Below are 19,652 nucleotides of genomic sequence, written 5' to 3' on the forward strand. Positions count from 1 at the left end.
CAGTATTCTAATATACGATATGATACGTGATATACAATTTAAAAAATTATGTTTTGGATACACGAATCACAATACCATATATGATATACAATTTAAAAAATTATATTTTAGATACACGGTACTATATACGGTATACAATTAAAAAAATTATGTTTTAGATACACGATAAGCTACATTATTTGACAATCATAGTGATTGCGTCTTGGACCATTGCTTTCTTGAAAAACTTTACATACTCCGTTTTCTATCGCTAGATATTTGCTATAAAAATCCAATACTTGTAAATCTCAACTGTACACTGTTTTCTGTCGGTAGATAATTGTTATAAATATCCACTGCTTGTAAATCTCTAAGCACTGCATGACTGCAATATTCCAAAATTAAATTATTCCATGCAAGCTATGGCCTCCAGACTCATACTAGTAGAAACATATATTTCTCTTCCTTTCTTGCTTCTAGTTCCTCTCTTTCTTTTCGTCTTGAAGCATAAATTTTCCAAAAATCAAGTTTCAATTAGACTCCCACCAGGTCCAAAACCATGGCCGATCATAGGAAACCTTCCCCTCATAGGTGACAAGCCACATGTGTCAATGGCCCAAATTTCCAAGGCTTATGGCCCTCTCATTTCCATCCGTCTTGGAACTCAAGTTGTCATTGTCGGCTCCTCTCCGGCTGCTGCAGCTGCCATACTCAAGACCCACGACAGGGAACTCTCTGGCAGGCACGTGCCACATGTGTCATTTGCAAGAGAGCCTGAGTACAATCGGGACTCAATTGCTTGGACCTTCGAGTGCTCTGAAGAGTGGAGGAATTTCCGAAATCTCATGAGAAATGAGCTTTTCGGGTCAAAAATCGTTGATGGTCAGTCGCATATCAGAGAAAAAAAGGTTAGTGAAATGGTAAAGTTTCTGGGTTCAAAGGACGGACAAACAGTGCCAATTCGGGAAGTCTTGTTTGTTAACACGTTTAACTCCTTGTCAAATATTTACTTGTCGAAAGATTTCTTAGCTTTTGGAGGAGTAGCAAGTAGAAGAATGAGTGGGCTTGTAAGAGACATGATGGAGTTATGGACAGCACCAAATATATCCGATCTGTATCCAATATTGGCCGGGTTGGATCTTCAGGGTCTGAGGAGGAAGGCCGATGAGTGTGTTAAAAAAATGTGTGGGATTTGGGATAGCACGATAATAGAGAGAAGAGAAAGAAGAAGTGGCGATCATCCGAATAAGAACAGAGATTTCTTGGACGTTTTGCTTGACAGTGGATTTTCTGATGAACAAATCAGTTTTGTCTTTGTGGTATGCTCTCTCTCTCTCTCTCTCTGTTCTGCTCACACCTTAAACACTATTTCAGAAATAATGATAAGTGATTGATTAGGTGTAATTTATTGTAAACATTTCAGGAACTATTAGCTGCAGTGTCTGATAGCACCACCTCAACAGTAGAATGGGCCTTGGCGGAACTCTTGAAGAATCCTGAAACCATGTCGAAAATCCAGAAAGAATTGGCAGAGGAAATCTCAGAAGATTTCGTAAGAGAGGAACATCTGGCGAACCTTCCCTATTTGTATGCATGCGTCAAGGAACTTTGAGATTACACCCTCCAGCGCCACTTCTGCTACCACACAGAGCGATCGAAGATTGTGAGGTGATGAAATACACCATTCCTAAAGATTCTCAGGTTTTCGTGAACGTATGGGCAATTGCAAGAGACCCTACCATTTGGGAAGAGCCTTTGAGTTTTAAACCAGAGAGGTTCTTGAATTCTAGTTTGGATTACAAAGGCTCTGATTTTCATTATCTTCCGTTTGGTAGTGGAAGGAAGATTTGTGCAGGCATGCCGATGGCTATTAGGCAGGTTCAGTTGGCTTTGGCATCTTTAATTCATCACTTCGAGTGGTCTCTTCCAGATACAATGAAACCTCAGGAGCTAGACATGAATGAGAAATTCGGTGTGACATTGCTGAAGCTGGAACCTCTTATGGTAATTCCGAAACAAAGGAAATAATTAATGATCCTGCCTAATTCTCAACCTCTTGAATGGGCACTGTTGATTTTGTTTATCAACATTGATTGTGTTTTTGGTGTGTTTTCAATTTAGATCTGCAGTTTTGGCTGCAGGTGTTGTGCTAGCTGTTGTTTTGTTCGCTTTGTTGGGAATCGGGTAGACATGTCAATTCCTTGATTCCTCTGACAATATTTACCGGCTCTTGTGTCATACATGCTTAATAAAGTTTTCTTTTACCTTTTGTAATTTGTAAGCAAAAAGTTCTCTTATATATTAACGATAAAGAATCAGGCTGAAGCCATTGTTCTTAGAATAGTAGATATTAGCTTTAGTTTAATTGACAACATCATCTCTTATGAGTGTAGAAAAAAATATGTGAAAATCAAGTCTCCTTTAACTCCATAATTGTATATATGTATACATGTTAACAACAAATCTATGTAATAAAGATAATATCAAGAAAACTTATATAATATTATCTTGTTATATCATCATATTAACATGACGAGAGTTCAATTGAATTGGGTTTGTAAATAATAGTTCAACCTTTTTTTTATGATTAGGGGTGTCCCAAACATTGGAACTATCGGTCGAATAAGAGTTTTAGTGGTTACCCCTATTAACAACTGAAAAGTGACTCTATTGAACCACTCGACCATCCAGACTCAACTTTTATATATATATATATAGGAAAACTAAGTCAAGTCATGGTTGTTTGGACCCAAAATTTTTTAACAAGTTGCATTGAAATTGTTCAATGGTCAACGGAAACACAACCAATTAGTGATATAAAATATATTGGTGAGTAGTGCAGAATTTCAAGGATTTATTTTTCATTACGTTATTCAAATAATAATATATTGTGAGTATTTACGGTATTCTTCAACATAAGGAGTGAATTTAGGAATTTGTCAAGTAAACAAAAATTTATAAAATAAAATAATCTTCCCAATTGAGTTTTTGGTTCAATCTTCCAGTGATTCAGATCGAATGAATCCCATGATTCAAGTAATTAATTGAAAAGCTGTCTACCACAGCCTTAATTTGGGCCAAATTTGTTCCCTTCATTACAAAGACCCGCGGTCTAATTGATTTCCTCTTTCAATTTTTTTGTTTTTTTTTTTTTAATCAACTAATCTTTCGGAACCTTGAAAATTGGAATTATCAATCGAGTAAAAACTTCAATAGTCACCTATATTAGTAATCAAAGAAGGACTCAAACTCAAAACTCTTTTAATAATACATTCAAGAATCTCTATCGAACCACTCGATCACCCAGAGATTGACTCTCTCTCTCTCTCTCATTTTGCATCACTAGCTATCTATATGTCCATCGCCATAGATAATTAACAACTTATATATCTATCCAAGCCAAGCCAACCCATGCAATTAATAAATAGTTTCCAAATCGATTATTGCAGACAAAATCACAATTCAACTTCCCCTTAAAGAAATCTCTACAATTATTTTAACCATCAAAATGATGTATCAGCACGTACAGATAATTACTTTCATTGCCATATCATATTCATTTAATTTCACAAGTTTCTTCTATAATTAATCATGAACCTGCTGTTAAAAAAATTCGTCTATTAATTTTGTGTAGTTTTTTGAAGTATGAACGTCCATGCAACATGCATGTATAGGCTCTGACTCTTTCAGATTGTATTGAATTTTTTTTTCTTATCCATATCATATAATTATTGAAAGCAAGTTGAAGTATGAATTAAATTGTATATCTTATAGATACATGACCCCGGTCGTCGTCGTCCTCCAAAAGCTATATATGCATGAACCGTTGATTTGAAGCAGCAGCCTGTATTATTGAGTAATACTATATATATTGCAATGACTCGGAGAGAAACGTAATCATAAAACGACAATATACATTAAAGTCGGCCATGTTCAAATAAGGTGAGCCTGTCAACCTTTCGTAATCAGTTAATCAGTGGAAGAAGTGATAATGGAATCAACTTGTCGTATACGTAACGACCTTTATATTGTATGATGGCGTGATTCGATACAAAATTTTGAGTTTATTACTCAAAATACTTTAAGATTAAATTTCTCTGACTTACTAATAGGATGGTCATTGACAAGGATGGAGTCAATCTTTTTGAGGGTAAGTTTCAGATTAAAAAAAAAATTTATTAATATATGAACCCACAAAAAATTACTATTAAACCTTAATTCTCACGTGTTCATCCATAACTTCGTTCAACGTAAGGGGTAATGTTATATTTATATCACTCTTTTATATTATTTTTATTCATAATTTCGTTTAACGTAAAGAATAATATTATATTTACATCACTCTTTTATATCATTTTTATTACATTATGATCAACATAAATTTTTAATTATTTTTGATTTTATATATTATAATATAATTTATGTGATTGTAGTATATATCATATCATAATATAATAAAAAGTGTGTAAAAAAAAGCGTAAATATAATATTACCCCAGAGGGTCGAACTAGAGCAGAGCCACCCTGCGCAAGTCAACGCCAATGAGTGGTTCTTTGGTAGATGTAGATTGATACGGTTATTACAAATTACATAAATTTATATATCGGTTTTTATTTTAATTGTCCATCCTGATACTTAATATAACTAAATTATTTGTTCTCGTTCTTTAATTAGATGACAATTACTATAAAAGAATATCTATTATAGATTTCAAATCTTATATAATCAAGACTTGAAAATTTTATTATTTTAAATTTTTGGGACCTTGTTCATATTTCTGTCTCTTTTGACAACGCCGGCCAGTTTTTTTTTTTTTTTTTATATTTAAAAAAATATTACTAGTATATTTTAAAATTTAACATAACTTACTAAAAAAAAAAAAAATCTATTTTTTTCATTTTACACTTCCAAAATTCATTGTCCTCAAAGTAGAAGTAGTTTTAAAATTTATGAAAACACAAACATCTTGTAAATTATTTTAAAAGTTGATTATGGCTAAAGCTGGCTAAAAAATGATACTACAGCAATTCCAAACCAAGCCTTAATCTCTCAATAAAATGGTAAGGAATTAATTTTAGATTTTCTACTTTTGTGTTTTTTTATTAATTTATTGGAAATTTAAAATCATAATTTCAACAAAATTTTATTCTTATATTTTTTATATATACAAATAAAAAATAAGATTAAAATAACAAAAATCTTCTCGTATCAAAATAAAAGATAAGAAAATTCAAATAGCTTTTAAAATATTTCAAAAATTATTATATATAATATGAATTTAGATGATTCTCATATCATAAAAGAAAGCCAACAACTTGGTCAGATTAGAATAAGATTTAAACTCAAACTAATGATCTAATCAATCTTGTTTAGACTAATTAGAAGTGATAACTAAAGACTCATTAGAATAAGATTTAAACATTAGCTTAGAGTATAATGTATAAGGTATTCTAATGAGTCTTTAGTGATAACTCACTAAAGACTCATTAGAATACCTTGATTTGATGCGTTTGAACACTGGTTGACTCGACCTGGATGCCAAGAGGTCGAAGAAACATTTTCATGCAGATGACCTAAAATGGCATTTACTTTAAGGGTCAGCGACCTGCATTAGACCACATCCAGTGCCACAACGATGGCTTCGATCTTCGCCCGAGGTTTACGACCTGATTGCACTATGGAATTTTTTGCGTAAGGCAAGAGATCGTATGGTTTCGCGGCTAATATACGTCCAAGTCGAATAGTCACGTTGCTTCGCGGTAAGACATGAGCCGAAGAGTGTTGTAGGTAACAACCTCTTCAGATGTTATCCGTTGCACTTTCATAGCTGATGCATTTAATGAACTATCTTTTGCTCTGACAGACGTGTCCTGTGCGCAATAAGTGCTAGCCATGCGCATTAAATGCGAGCCATGTTGAAACGACATTCCATATTAGAGCATTTAATGCGGATGTGAGCGCATTTAATGTGGAATAGGGAAAACGTGCCGTCGCTTAAGTGTTTCAATGGAAGAGAACGACGATTTGGTTTCTCGAAGCGTGACGATCACTCTTCTCCGCTGATCTATGACACGTGGTCGCGATCAACGGTGAGATGCGTTTTCCACCCAAACGTCATTTGACGTCGGGAAACCAAAGCACCATTTCCTTCCATATAAAATCCCAAGTTCACTTCAGGCAATGTCACAGTATTCATCTTCTCAGAGAAAGAGCAAGAGATTTCCGTGACCTTTGATTCTTTGTCTATCAGATTGGTGCACGCTTGATATCTGGAGCAGGAGGACTAATCTTCTCATTTCAAGAGGTAAGGATAATCCTTCTACCACCTTTACTATTTTTTCTTATTTTCAATAGTTGTCGTGCGATGACAGTCTGTCGGAAGTTGATCAGAGATGAAACATTCTCTTTGGGATTGAGCCATTGATGGTGGCTCTAAATGTATTATGTTAGGATTTTTCTAGGGTTTAACGGAGGAAGTATTTTTCTTTTTCCTCACGTCATCGTACGAAACTGTGTACGAAGACTGAGTGATTCCCTGCATGTCACTTTTCTTTTCAGATCGCAAAAGAATGGACTCCCCAATGACCAGGACTGAGGAGGGTCCCCCTCAAGAGATCCTATCGGTAATTACTGCCTATGAGATCCAGAAGGTGGTAGACCAATACGCTCTTGACGTAGAGGTCTTCCGAGATAGGGTACACACAGCTCGGAGTCCATCACGAGGGATGGCTGCAATCTTTGAGAACATATTCAAGAGTGGAGGGCAGATCCCCTTTCACCTTTTTGTTAGGTCGGTCCTTAATCATTTCGGGATCACACCATTACAACTCACGCCGAACGTGTACATGATAGCCGTGGCTATGTACATTGCGTGTGGCAAGAACAGATTGGGCGAGCTAACTGCACTAGAGCTTGGTTGCTCGTACATTCTTAAAAGAGTAAGGACAAGGATTCTTACTATTTTTCCAAACGACCTACCATTGAAGCGGGAATACATAGTTACCCAAGCAACGTAGGGACATACAAGACGAAATTCTTTTCTTTCGTCATGATGGCATTTGCCATTTTTAGGATCCAAGTAGGTCCTCCTTTCTTTTGAGTTTGAGAATTTTCTTTCGTTCTTTGCTAACGAGCTCTTTGTTTCTTCGCAGTTAACAAAACGACCAAGTTAGAGCTCCTCAAGGATCCGGATAGGATCGCTACCTTCGACTTTCTATTCGAAGAGAGTTGCGATGCAAGATTGCTCGTGACAACCGTAAATTTGTGGAAGTATGATTTCTTCAACTCAGAAACGACCCTAGAGACCACACTGAGTAAGCTCGTTGACCTTAGCCTTTTTGATTTCGCATGCAGTGAACTGTTTACTAACGATGTTCACGTGCAGCGACCATGCCTCCCAAGGCACCCAAATCACCACGACCATGACAATTTGCCTTTCCCAGAAGGGGTGCCATCGGACCAGCTGAAACGGCTCCCAGTTGTCCCCCCGTCGGAGGGACATCGACAACTGATTCGGCCTGACCTATGGGCGCTCCCCAGCCTTCGGCTGTTCGCCCGAAGCAGAAAACCACGACCCAAAGGCCTAAGAAGAGGAGGCAAATTTAGACCAAGGAATCAGAGTCCGAACCGGAGGGTTTGGGCGTTCAGCCCGAGAGGTCGTAACCTTACCAAATTGTCTACTCGGGATGGCCACCTAGGGGCATGACCGGCATCTCCATCACTCTCGGGGGTCCGCAGGCAAGACAATAGGTGACTGCAGTCCCCAGGAGGAGGTCGGGAAAGGAGTTGGTAGAGGGAACTCTATCTTCTATGGGCACAGACACCCTTGTGCAAGAGTCAACGGGTCAGGTACCAGACCATCTACAGCCGGTAGTCTTTGCTTTGCTGGAATGCGGGCTTGCAGAGGTTTTTGAGCAGTTCATAGCCTTCGACACTATGGACTTGATGACCACGTCTTTCCAACACCTGAGCAAGGTAAACGAGTTGCCCTTGGCGAGGACAATTGTTTTTGTAATATAAAGGACTAACTTTATTCTTTTCGTTATGCAGGCCCTGCTTTCTATGCACCTTTCCCTGCAGAAGGTCCAGTTAGGGGCTGCTGAGGGACTGGTCGAGATAAGGGCATAGAATGCATGGCTCAAGCGGGAGCTAGAGGCCGCACGAGCAGACAGAGACTCGTCCATCGTTTAGGTGGATCAGCATTTCTCCGAAAGGGATGCTGCATTTCGCGCGATGGACTTTTAGAAGTCCGAGCTGGAGAAGCGCAACGAGGAGATAAAGGAGCTCCAGAAGACCATGGCTAGACTTACAAGAAAGGCTAGCGAGAAAGACCAAGTGCTACAAACGACCTCCAAGCGGGCCTTACGAGCAGAGAGGGAAATTGGCGATCTGTGGGAGACTACTGAGAAGCAGCGCTTAGCGCTTGAGGCAGAGCTCAACTTTAATCGAGGTCGCATCACTTCGCTAACTACGGAGATGCAGTAGTAGGAGGCGGAGATCGAGAGTAGGGCTGCAGAATGGACGATTTAGTCCATTTTTGCCCTTTGGCCGAAAAACCTTAGATGGATCTGTCCGACCTCCCTAACAAGTATCGGAACGAACTTACTTCCATGACGCGGGCCGAGGCTAAGGAAGCGGCTCAGGGATCCGACTTGGAAGAGGAGCATCCAGAGTTTCTTCAAGAGGAGCCCGCACCTGAATAGGTGGTCGGCGACTAGCCTGGGGACGAGGATCAGTGATCTCCTTCTGTAGTCTTTTCCCTATTCGCCCATGTACTTTCCCTTTTTTATTATGAATAAAGACGTCGCTTTTCATAATCTTTCATGAGCACTTACAATTTTCGTATTCTTACATATGAGATCGCATTCTAACTGTTTACAATAACATTGGTACAAGTTTGTGCGAACAGAATTGTATACATGGGAAAATGATTACAAAACAACAAAATTGCACATTTGCTATTTACAAAGATTACAAAGATTAAGAAAAGTAAGATCTTTACAAGGAAACAATTGAGTTCAGAATTACTGATAATATAGTCGGAGATGTTCAGCATTCCAAGCTCGCGATACTTCAGAACCATTTAGCCTTTTGAGATGATAAGTCCCTGGTCTTATTACTTTAGCGATGCGGTATGGGCCCTCCCAGGTCAGTCCCAAAACTCCCGCACTTGGTTCTCTAGTACTGAGAAGGACTTCCTTTAAAACGAGGTCGCCGACCTGGAAGTCTCTTCTTCTAACTTTAGAGTCGAATAACCTTTTTGCGCATTGTTGATAGGCAGCTATTTTTAGCTGAGCCTTGCTGCGATGTTCTTCAACTAGATCCAGACTTGTGCGCATAAGCGCTTCATTGTCGGCTTCGCTAAACAGGTCCCCCCGAAGTGAACTGCTCCCTACCTCTACAAGGATCATCGCTTTGCAGCCATATGCTAGTGAAAAGGGAGTTTTTGAGGTAGAGGTTCTTGGAGTCGTCCTGTATGCCCATAGGACTTCAAGAAGGTCGTCGGCCCAATTTTCCTTGGCTGCGCCAAGTTTGGTCTTTAGAGTGTGCTTGATGGTTTTGTTGACAGCTTCAACTTGACTATTTGCTTGCGGTCTTATGACCGAGGCAAACTTTTTGTGGATACCCAGCTCGTCGTAAAACTGCTTGAATTCCTCGTTATCGAACTACTTCCCATTATCAAATATAAGGGTATGAGGAATCCCATAGCGGCACACAATATTTTTGAAGACGAAGTCCTTGAGCTTTTTGGTGGTGATCACGGCTAATGGCTCTACTTCGACCCACTTGGTGAAGTAGTCTACTGCGACCACCGCATACTTGACTCCCCCTTTACCAACTGGCATGGGACCAATGGGATCAATTCCCCACATGGAGAATGGCCAGAGGCTGGTCATGGTTATCAGCTGGTGGGAAGGAGCTCGCGGTATGTTCGCGAACCGCTAGCACTTGTCACACTTTTTGACAAAGTTGTAGGTGTCTTCCTAGATCAGGGGCTAGTAATATCCTTGACAAACAACATTGTTGGTGAGAGATCGTGCGGCCGTGTAGACCGACTTGGCTTCACTATCGATGTTCAAGGCATGACAAATGATGTCCAGGCTGATCTCGACCATATCGACATACGTCTATGTGAACACATCAATACTCTCTCTGAGGAAGCTGGTCAGGTCGTTAGCGAGCTTGGGGTTGAGATTGCTTCCAATCCTCAACACTCTGCTCGGCTCACTCTGGTCGACTGGCACTTCTGTTAGATCCTCAGTTGGTCCACTGGCAGGGCATTCCTGGATACGAGTATCCATATTATTCTCAACTGGGCCAGGCTATGGTTTGATCCGACTGATCGCCATTGCCTGTTTGGGAATGCCACGCGAGATGCCTTTCCCCTTGCACGCCATCTACACTGCCTTTACATAGCAGTTGAAAGATGCGCGCTGAGACCCGTTTACTTCCTTTATCCCTATTAGGGTGGGAAACTTCATCTTGAGATGGCAGATCGAAGTGACTGCTTTGAAGTTCCTTAGTAGAGGTCGCCCTATAATGCCATTGAAAGCGGACGGGCAATCCACTACTAAGAATTCAGTTATTTTGGTCATCTCGTCAGAGTCACCCAGTATGACTAGAAGCGAGATCGTTCCTTTGGGGATCATATGATCCCTTGTAAAACCATATAGGGGGATTGAGGCGGGCTTCAGGTTAGCCTCATCCAATTTCATTCTCTTGAAAGCTAACTGGAACAGGATGTTCACAGTGCTTCCGTTGTCTACCAACATTCTGTGGACATCAAAGCTCCTTATTTGGGGCGTGACGACGAGAGCATCATCATGGGGATGATGCAAACAGACTGCCTCTTTTTTGGAGAAAGTGATTTCCTCCTCCCTGCGAACCTTTGGTGGTCGCTGTGTCATGTTCATCACACGGATAGGGTCGTGATAAGCTACGCGAGCATATCTTTCCTGGGCACCTCGTGAGTTTCTTCCAAGGTGTGGTCCTCCAAAGATTATCCCCACGCTACAGAAACCCTTGCAATCACGACGCTTCTTACTCGGCTTTTCTTGATTTTTCTCTCTTACGGGAGCGGAGTCATCAACATACTCTTTAAAATGCTCCTGCTTGATAAGATTTTTGATTGCCTGTTTGAGAGCTCGGCACTAATCGGTGTGATGCCGATTGTCCCGATGATAACGACAGTATTTTTTTGTTGTTTCTAGATGAGGAGGGACCTTTCATGGGCTCAGGCTCTCCGAGTAGACCGGCCTCTTCTGATTTATCAAGAATGGTCAAAATGGATGCATTCAAAGGGGTTACTGAGCAATGTTCTGAAAACCGGACCGGGAGCCAACCCGGCCAAATGGCCGGTTCCTGGTTCGAACGGTTTGACCGGTCTGACTGACCGGTCCGACCGGTGACGTTAGCATGCTGGTTGAAGCTGCATATCTACAATCAGCACCCCTGGTTTTGGAAACTATCAACATTCTACCCTGCGTTAATGTTTGTTAATGCGTCCTCACATTTGAGTATTTGGCACTGGTTCAGACATTACAATGAGTAAACTGCCCATAGTTTTTGTATTATTAAAATAATAACTAAACAAAATCAATAAATATATTCTTTAAAAGACCATTAATTCCAAATCAACAACTACTAGCAAAATTAATGAAAATATTTAATTAATAAAAAATATTAATTAATAATTAATCACAAATCATTCAAAAATCAAAATAACGCCACCCATCTTCACTATCCTTCGTCTTGTCTCTTCCATGGAAAAGCTTCTACTGAAAAATCTTCATCTCTACCACTTTGCTTACAATAGTTGGATATTTTCCATAAAACCAAATAACAACCCACAATTAATAATCGTAATCAAATCACAAACCCACAGCATAGAATAACAAAAAAACGATACAACCTTTCCTAACATCAGAGGTTGAAGCTGGCAGATAGCAGCTACGACCGGTGGCATATGGAAGCTCGTAGATGGCGGCAGACGGCAGCAGATGTGAAGGTTGAAGCTGAAATCTGAGCTGAAATGACTTATCCGGCAGATCAGCAATGGAGATGGTAATGATTGAAGAGTTCACGTTAAAGACTAGAAGACTGGAAGTTGAAGAATGAAGCGTTGAAGCAGAGTAGAGTAGACTGCAGACCAAAGACTTGAAGACTGAAGAGTGAAGACGTGAGGCGCTGAAGCTTAGCTGAAAGCTTGAAGGAGATCTGACTTCTGAGATCTCGAATGGAGGACACGAAGAGGAGGACTAGACTTGAGAGTGGAGGAGATAGTGAATGGCAGTAGCAAACGGCAAACTAGATGAAAAAGTGAAAAGTTGAATAAGGGAGATGGCTTTGTATCAGTGTATCTGTAGCTCAAAAGCAAATTAAAAATGTGTTTTTTAATAAAAATTTTGAGGGTTTGTTTTGAGTTTGACAGTTTGACTTTTATGTGTGGGCATGTGATTGTTTTGAATTTTTAAATTTTTTTTTTTATTTCATGTGTTAAACCGGAAATGTGTGGACCGAAAATTTGTTAAATAACGGTTGGACCGTCAGTTTGCTACAGTACGACGGTCCAACCGCGATTTGAAATGGCTTAATGGCAAATCCCGGTTATTTGCTCTCTTCAAACCGGAAATGCAAGCAGGTGGCGGTCCTACTAGTTCGACCGCTCGGTCCGGTCCGGGTTTCAAAACCTTGTTACTGAGTCCTATTGCGATCACGACGAGGAACTAGAGCATAAGACTTCTTAGGCTCGAACTGAGGTTTCTTTCCTTTTCGTTGATCGTCATTAGCCCATCTGCGATCAACTTTCCTATTTTTCCCCTGACCTGGTGCATTGCCAAAAGTGTCGGGGTCGTGGCGATGGAGCGCTGCCACAGAGTTCTCAATACGGAGGTATTTCTCCGTAAGGTCGTAAAAGCGGGTGAGAGAAACATCGTCCTCTTATTGCAGCTCCTTCCATAGGTCTGTCTGTGGATGAACTCTCGCTATGATGAGAGTCCGAACGGACTCTTCGGGAGTGTGAGCAGTGTGGAGCTCTCTGTGGAACTTATCGATATAAGATTGGAGGGATTTATCCCTCTCTTGCCTTATGTTGCTGAGGTAGCTCAAAGGCATTGAGAACTTCCTGTTTGCTTAGAAGTGGCTCAAGAATGTCGAACTCATCTGATTCCACAAGCTGATTTATCCCGTCGGGAGCGACCTGAACCATCACTTGGCATGAGACGTAAGAGTCATTACCAAGCATCGGCATTTTGCCAAATCAGAAACTTGATGAAGTTCCATCAGGTTGTTGAATTCGTATAAATGATCCTGTGGATCAAAATTTCCATCGAACGCCCGCATATCGGGCATTCTGAATCTGGACGGGAGAGGGGTGGCTAACATAGCTGGAGAAAAGGGAGATGCTTCTGCGATCTGCCCTCGCCCATTTTGCTGAGCTTTTAGCTGATCCAAAGCTTGCTTTAGCTCCTCAATCTGAGGCAGCGGAGCCATCTGGGGATTGCTTTCCCCCATGCAGGTTCGACCCTCGTGATTGCGGTTAAAGGTGGAGCAAATGGGACGGGTTAGGCAGGTCAACCCTAACCTAGCCCGCATTCAAGAGGGTTCAACCTGGACCACCAATATGGCGGGCCGGGTTGAACCCAACCCGCCAGCAACCCCTGGGCGCGCTGGGTTGAGAAATGGCAACCCGGCGACCGGCGGGTTGCTGTTTTGTCTTTTCTAGAGAAATAACGCCAACCCGCCAGGTTGACCCGCGGGTTGGCCGAAAAACAAATAAATAAAAAAGCAAAATTAATTTGTTTTTTTCTAATTACCCTTTTATCCTTGAAATATAGCCGTTTTATAGCCGTTGGAGGGGTCTTTTTTGTCATTTTCTTTTCCCCTTTTTTTCTATGAATTGGCCCTAAACTCTCATCTTTTCTCACAACTCAAATTCTTTCATTTTCTCTAATCTCTAATATCTCAATTATTCATTTATTCTCTTAATCTCTTTGTTATCAATTTGCTCTTATTTTAATTTTTATTAGTTTTTGCAATTTTCAATTCATATTTCCGATTTCCGATTTCCGATTTCTGATTTCCGATTTTCGATTTTAGATTTTCGATTTCCGATTTCCGATTTCCGATTTCCGATTTCCGATTTCCGATTTCCGATTTCCGATTTCCGATTTCCGATTTCCATATTCCAATTCTTTTTCTTTTTCTTTAATTTTTTATTTCTTCTACATCAATTTTTTTTTTTCAATTACAATGGATAGATATTTCTCTTCCATCAATTTCAATGATGAAGAAAACTACTATCCTAGTCCTAGTCCTAGTCCCGCTGATTTTACTAACATAAATGTAGGAGATTCAAATAGTCCCGCTTTCCCAGTCTCAGAATCTGATACAACTCAAAATATGCCCCCGATTCCTCCCTATACAGCTCCCGATGGTTCTAAAAGTCATCCTCGTCCAACTTCATCTCAAGCTAAGGCGAGTTCATCAACTGCCGTTGAAACCGAAGACGACAATACATCAAACTTTTGGGTGCATTTCGACAAGTTTTACGAGACAAAAAATGGCGTTCAAGTCAAGAAAGCAAGATGCAAATATTGTGGAAATATTTATAAAGCTGATTCAGGTAATGGTACTAGTACTTTAAAAATGTATGATAATAAACATATTGCTCAACATGGAAATAGAAAAACCAATCAAACTCAAATAGCTAATATGGGTACTAGTTGGCGTTATAATTCTGATGTATATAGGGAACAGTTAGCTTTATATATTGCTGCAACTGATCAACCTATTAATATGGCTGAAGATAAATATTTTGAAAGATTTATTAAAAATTCATTTTTTCCAGGATTTAAAAGTTATTCTAAAACTGTAACTAGAAATGATTTACTAAAAATGTTTGGAAAAATGAAATTAGAATTAAAAAATAAAATACATAGTTGTCATGTTAGTGTGGCTCTAACTGCCGATATTTGGAGTGGTAGAGCTAAACAAGATTATATTTGTAAGACTAGTCATTATTTTGATAACGAATTGAAATTAAATAAATCTTTATTAGGATTTAGATTAATGGATGTGGATCATAGTGATCAAAAAATTTATAATAAAATTGTTGAAGTTTTAGAATATTATGATGTTCTTGATAAAGTGATAAGTTTAACTTTAGATAATGCAAGTGCTAATACTACAACTATAGATTTTTTTAAAACTAATTATCCTTTTTATAACAATTTGAAGTTTTTTCACCAACGTTGTGCATGTCATATTATTAATTTAATTGTAAAAAGTGGTATGAAATCAATTAAACAAAATATTGATAGAATTAGGGAATCTTTAGCTTGGATTACCCTAGTTAGTAAATACAAATACGACAAAAAAAGGGTACAAAAATTTTACGGGTATAATACGGCAAACAGTAAAAAATATGTTTATAAAAATTCAGCCATGAAATTCGGATACGGGAAAAATACGGTACGGGTTTAATACGGTGCATTGTCAATAATACGTTTTGAAAAATACGGTAACATCAATCTTAGTTTTAATACTTTTATGGATTACTTAACTAAAATCAATATAGTATTTCAAATGCAAAGTATTCAATTAACCAATAACACAAATATACAATATATAAATAATATTCAAATTATAGTCTCCAGACTCAAATACAATATTTAGCCATGATTCTTTACTAATTTAAAACTTGATAAGTTTGATATTAAATGCAACCAATTTTAACTTCCCATTAATCCATTAAATTATTTAAATCAAAAACTAAAATTTTGTCTCACAAATCTATATAAAAAATTAGTGTTACAATAGTCTAACTATTATTTTATACCTATAATATATGACAGTTTTTTTTTCACAATAAATTATTATTTTAATTTCATTAATCCAATCTAATTTATTAGATAGCATGGAAATAATTTAAAATATGAAATGTGTTTTGAGTTTAAAATGTAAAGGTGTCAGGTGTGGGGGAATGGGCGGGAAGTGGATGTCTTTGATAGGGTTATTTTTTTATTCCCCCCATTTTCCAATCTCTTCTCTTACGCCTTACCACTGATTTCTTCTTCCCTACTAAAACGACGTCGTTCCAATTATTATTTTTTTTTTTAAATTCGCGAATAATTCGACAGTCCTTTGTAAAATATGTAAATACACGTTTTGTACGTGAATTATACGGCTGGCCGTATAATTCGCGTATAAAATGCGTATTTACTAACTAGGTGGATTACTAGTAGTAATAAAAGAAATGCTGAATTTCAAGACGCTTGTATAAAATCAAATATGTCTCCTAGAACTTTTGTATTAGACATGCCTGTTAGATGGAATAGTACTTATTTAATGCTTGATTCATGTTTACTTTATGCAAATATAATTAGTTATTTTGTAGCAAATAATAGAGGTCCTCATTATTTGGTAGAGAATGATTGACAGATAGCTAAAATATTTCATTCTTTTCTCAAAAATTTTTATCAATCCACTTTACAACTTTCTGGTGTGTATTATTCTATTAGTCCATTGGTAATACATACAATTATAAAAATTTCTGAGTTATTTACAAAAAACAAAAACAATGAAATTTTAAAGGCACCAATAAAGGCAATGGAATTTTTTTTTTTTAAAATATTGGGAACCCATTCATTTTCTTTATTGTTTAGGTGATATATTTGATCCTAGAATTAAATTAGCAGGTTTAGAAAATGGTTTTGACATTTTAAGTGAAAATTTACAAACCGAAGCATATGCCAATCAAATAGGAGAGGTAAAAAATAGTCTTGCAGAAGTATATTTCCGATATGAAAACAGGTATAGGAACCCGCAAAGAGGCGAAATATCCAGGGAAGCTGCATCAGAAGAAACAAATGAAGACTTCTACTCTTGGAGTGCATTGAATAGGCCGAAGAGGACCCGAATTCGAAGCACAACCTCCTCTTCAAAAGCACCACCACCACCAACAACAACAACAACTAATATACTGTCCTCCATGCAGTCGCAGAGTAATAAGCTTCAACAATATTTGGCAACCCCCAAAATGTTAGCAGCAGATCCACAAAAGAGAGCCAACTTTGATGTCTTAGACTATTGGAGAGCTAGAAAATGTATTTTTTCAGTATTATCAAGACTTGCCTTGGATGTTTTCACTGTTCCTGTCTCAACTGTCTCATCTGAACAAACATTTAGTGCAAGTGGAAGAATTTTAAATGAAAGGAAGACTAAATTTTCTCCAAAAATGATTGAAGTCCTCACATGTCTTTGAGATTGGGAACGGTCATGCCATCTAGATCAATACGAGGTTGTCGACGATACTTTAATAGAATCATTTCAATTTTGAAATATAGATGATACAAATGAGGGAGGTCCTAGTGAACCACCCCCAAATTAGTTGTTTTGCAAAATGTAATTTGTAAATTAATTGTCAATTATTGCACTCATTTTTCTTTACCAAGTTTTTCTCCCATTGGGTTTTTCTTGGTGAGATTTTTAACGAGGCAATAATTGTTGTAATTTCTTATTTTATTTTTTGATAAATGAATAAGTCTAATTTTTCTTATATTACAATTTTATTATATTAAAATTGAATTAATATTTGAAATGTTAACCAAAAAAAAAAAAAAATTAATTTAATTGAATTATTGATATTTGAAAAGTTAACTAAAAACAATTACATTTATAATTTATTCATTTATAAATTGTTAATTATTTATTTGAAAAGTTAAATAAATAAAACAAAATAAAATAAAATAAAAGGGCTAACCCGGCCCAGCCCGGCCTGCAGACTAACCCGGTGGGTTAGGATTGGCAAGCGGGTTAAGACTGACCCGCCAAATTTAGTAACCCACCGCGGGCTGGGCCGGGTTGAGCCGGGCGAGTTACTTTTCCAGCTTTAATTACGGTTGAGGAAAGTCCGGAGGTCAGATTCCTCCTCGCCTCGGCCGACAGTTCCGGTCGCTCTCGACATATGCTGGCTAGAGCCGTGTGATAGGGCTGTGCAAAACCGGGTACCCGCTCCGGTTTTGACCAAAAACTATTCGGGTACCTCTAAAAATGTACCCGCTAACCGAACCGGTTTTAGAATACCCGGTTTTGCGGGTTCGGGTCACAAACCGGGTATCCGATTTTGTTACCCGAATTTCATTAAATTTAGTAAATTTCACAGTAGATTAGCAGAATGCATAATTATATCACTTTGAAATTCATGTGTGCCAATATTAACTATTATTCAACAATGTCCAACACAAATCATTGAACCATACTAATCAAACACATCCCAACAAAAAAGTAATCTCTAAACCATTATCATATATTCCCTGGGACCAATTCTTTTGATGCAGATCATATTGGAAGAATGGAAACAAATTACTTTCTTCAATTGAGCACCAATTTTGAGTCTTGACAAAATAGATCACAGGGGAATCTATCCTGGTAGAAACCAAAAAGAAAATTCTGCATAATTTCATTCCAGCAGTCCTATATATACAGATTCAAGAAATTAGCACAAAACTTCTAATGACTGATGGAGCTGGAGCTGGAGCAAAGTGAAGCCCAATAATTGCAGATGCAGACTGGAGAATTTGAGAGTGAGAGAGATGAGTGCGGCTGTGCGGTGAGAGAGATGAGTGCGGTTGTTGATTAGAAGAGGGCAACACCAACAATGAAGAGGTTCTTCATTGAGTTCATGTTTGTGAATTGCAAAAATGACATCCCCACAGATGCTTTAAACAAGAAGAAAGTAACTATCAGATACATAAAGAAGAAAAAAGACTAGTAAATAGTATAATGAAAAAGAAACCAAGCAAACCCATCAACAAGACCAAACAAAACACAATACACAGCAGCAAATATTGGGAAGGGGATTGATGCAAACAAAGCTCCAAATTTCCCTGCAGGAAAAAGAATTCAACTTGACTATAAAAAAAAACATTGCAAAAACACTTTTTTTTTTTTTTTTTGGTGCTATTCAGAAGAGCTTAATATGTGATAATATATTAAAATGAAAAACAATAGAATTAATTTGATAATGATCTTTAACATAAATTACACAATCCATCTTCCTTGGCTACAAGTCCACATCAATTCCAAATTTAATTTCACAATCAACTGAACTGAAATCTAAACGTGCCCTTCTTAATCTCAAGCCACCTTAAGTTGGGGCCCATGATATTATTAGATCTAACAATAAATCTCAAGAAAAGCGAAGAAATATTGATACAAGGAATAAAAAATGGATCTGAAGAATCCCAGATCAAATCAAGCAAAGATGAAACCAAAGAAAATTCAAATCAACTCAAGCACTCACGATTTGCAAACTTCAATTAAATCTTCAAAAACCAAAAAAAAAAAAAATAAAAAACAGAAACCACGACAAACTTGAAAAAGAAAACAAAAGTAAAAGGAATAAAAATGGTACCTGTCAGTAGAATCAATTCAAAAAGACAGGAATAAGGTGAAGCTGGCTAAGGTTGCTTAAGATCTGAGGCTCTGTTTTACGTATTGTCTTTGTTCTTTGGTTTAGGATGCTGAGTGCGGCTATGCAGTGTGCGGTGCAGATGCAGAATAGCAAACTGGAGAATTTGTCAATTTGAGAGTGAGAGAGATGAGTTTGAGACGAGCTGGGACTTGAGTACTTGACTAGGGCATAAGGGATTTGCCGATTTGGGGCTTTTGCC

General features: G+C 38.1%; 1 protein-coding gene across 1 annotated transcript; it reads left to right on the top strand.

The window, feature by feature from the left end:
• Positions 1-370: 370 nt before the first annotated feature.
• LOC116138980 (probable (S)-N-methylcoclaurine 3'-hydroxylase isozyme 2) lies at positions 371-2,035 on the top strand. The gene is given in 3 exon segments (XM_031424657.1): positions 371-1,298; positions 1,403-1,580; positions 1,583-2,035. Coding segments are annotated over 3 exon segments (1,509 nt in total). The 5' UTR covers positions 371-392; the 3' UTR covers positions 2,008-2,035.
• Positions 2,036-19,652: the final 17,617 nt, after the last annotated feature.

This window comes from Pistacia vera, unplaced genomic scaffold, assembly GCF_008641045.1.
Source record: "Pistacia vera cultivar Batoury unplaced genomic scaffold, PisVer_v2 Contig345, whole genome shotgun sequence".
In the NCBI taxonomy this organism is placed as follows: Eukaryota; Viridiplantae; Streptophyta; class Magnoliopsida; order Sapindales; family Anacardiaceae; genus Pistacia; species Pistacia vera.